Below are 2,500 nucleotides of genomic sequence, written 5' to 3'. Positions count from 1 at the left end.
TGGTTATGTCAATCGTCCAATAGACGCATTGGAAGCATTCTTACAACCACGTGTTTGTGTATTACCATCACATATTCAATCAGTTTACATGTTAAATTCATTAAAAGTTTTCTCTCATGCTTGTGCAAAAGCAAACGGTGACAAAATCCCATCATTAGACGATGATGATGAGGAAGAGGAAGCACAAGAAGAAGAGGACCAAAATGAAATCACTCATGAAATCGTTCAAGAATGTCTTGAAATTATTAAATCACGTTTAACAATTTTCACTCATAGTATTTACCTAAATGTACAAGAACGTGCTTGTCTTATTAATGAATTATTATCATTCTACACAGTCACTAAAGAACAAGGTAATAATATTTCAAAGGAGTTAATTTCATTGTTCACAGAACAATTAAATCCAGTTGGTCCAAAAGCTCAAAAGAAAGTACCAATTCCAGAAGGTTTAGATTTAGATGAATGGATTAATGATCCAAAACATCAAGAACCAATTGAAGAGGATGAAGATGATGATATTTTCAATACAAGTACATCTAGTCATCAAAAGAAACATCACAAACATCACCGTGGAGGATATGATGGTGATGATGATGAAGATGATGAAACCAATAGTTCTCATTCAGGTCATTCAAGTAGTAATTTCAATCGTCATCCAATTGATATTCAAAGACAAAAGGAAGAAAGATTAAGAAAACAAGCTAATAATCCATATATGTTGGGTGGTAAAGTATCAAAGAAATTATCAACCAATGATCCTGAAAATATTCCAGTGGTTCAACTAACTGGTGATTTAGGTCATCTTCATGTTGGTGCATCATCAAATAGACCAATGCCATCAAAAGGTAGTAAAAAAACAAAAAAACATTATACCATCGATACTACCACTGAAATGCCAGAGGGTGCAAAAGAATCTGATGATGAGGATGAAAAAGATAACAAATACAAAAATGATGCTCTTTCAAATATAAACTTATCAGAACCATTGACCGCAAGTGATGTTTTACATACTTCTCGTCATAGAACTGATATCATAAAAGAGAAAGAAAGAGAAATGGCAATGTTGGCAAAGAAAAATGCAAAACTATCACCAAAATCACCACCATCAACTGCAAATTATTCTGAAGTTACATCACCAGAGATTGCACCTGCTAAAAAAGCTACTAAAAAAGCTGCTGCTGGTTCAAATCCACCACCACCACCAACTGCTAAAAAATCAAGCAAGAAACCAGCAGCCACCTCCTCAACTACTACCACTACTAAATCAACTCAAGCAGCAGCAGCTGTAGTAGCACCACCACCAGTAATTGTCAAAAAAGTATTAAAAACAATTTTGGATGATGATAATTTTAAGATTACATGTGAAATTCTTAAAGTATCACCATCAAATGAAACAGATAATAATCAAATCAAGTTAACAATGAAAGTACAAAATAAAACTGATGAAGATATGTCAGATGTTTCAATTAGTTTAAAGAATCCAGCAGAACAATGTGTTTCCATAAAGAATAGTGGTGAAATTGGTGTATTGGAGGCTGATGCATCCACTACTCATACAGAGTTATTGAATGTTGTCAATGTATTGAATAGCCAAGAGTTACAATTCACTTTATTGGCATCCCCATCCTCTTCACCATCAATCACAAATCAATTATCAATCGATTTACCATTCTCATTCTTTATTGTTGCTACAAAATTACCAAAAGATAAGTTTGCTGAAATCCTTCAAAAATCAGGTCAAGTAAGTGCAATGGATTCAACTAAAATCACTGGCCAATCCTTAACAATGCCATTGGTCATTGAAAAACTTGCTCAACAATTATCTATTGAAGTTGTACAAGCTCATCCAAATGGTCAAACAGCTTCCTTTTATGCTAAAACTACTCAAAATCATCATATCGCAATGTTGGTGAAAGAAAAGGATGGTAATATTTCTTTTGATATTAAATCTCCTCAATCTCTTTTAAATCAAATCTTGGTTAAAGAAATTGCTCAACTTACATTTTCCTCAAAATAAAACTTTTTTTTTTTTTTTAAAAAAAAAAAAAAAAAATAAAAAAATTAAAAAAAAAAAAAAAAAAAACCAAATCAAAAAAAAAAATAAAAAAAATAAAAATAAATAAATAAAAATAAAACAAATCAAAAATATAAATTTATACTATCTTTCATCAGTATATATATTTAAAAAAAAAAAAACAAAAAAAAAAAAAAATAAAAATAAAATAATAATAATAATAATAATATAATTATTACATTTTTTATTTTTATTTTTATTTTTATTTTATTTTTTTTTTTATTTTATTTTATTTTTTTTTTTTTTTTTATTTTATCAATTATATTTTTTATTATAATCTTTATTTAAATTGTGCTAAGTTTTTTTTTTTTTCTTTTGCTATTTTTAAAACAAAAACTTTTTTACAAATTGAAAAAAAAAAAAAAAAAAAAAAAAATAAAAAAAATAATTAAAAAAAAAAAGATTTTCCTAAAATTTACACACACA

General features: G+C 28.1%; 1 protein-coding gene across 1 annotated transcript in view; it reads left to right on the top strand.

Annotated features, from left to right (window-relative positions):
• ap3d1 (delta adaptin) overlaps window positions 1-2,017 on the top strand; it is a gene marked incomplete at both ends in the record, with an annotated part of 3,592 nt that extends 1,575 nt beyond the window's left edge. Inside the window, one exon of the mRNA XM_636595.1 lies at window positions 1-2,017. This exon is cut by the window's left edge and continues 1,262 nt beyond it. Within this exon, the coding sequence (XP_641687.1) occupies window positions 1-2,017 (2,017 nt within the window).
• Between the last annotated feature and the right edge of the window lie 483 nt (window positions 2,018-2,500).

This window comes from Dictyostelium discoideum, assembly GCF_000004695.1.
Source record: "Dictyostelium discoideum AX4 chromosome 3 chromosome, whole genome shotgun sequence".
Classification (NCBI taxonomy): domain Eukaryota; phylum Evosea; class Eumycetozoa; order Dictyosteliales; family Dictyosteliaceae; genus Dictyostelium; species Dictyostelium discoideum.
Note: the sequence above shows the minus strand (reverse complement) of the source record. Positions and strands in the feature narration are given on the sequence as shown.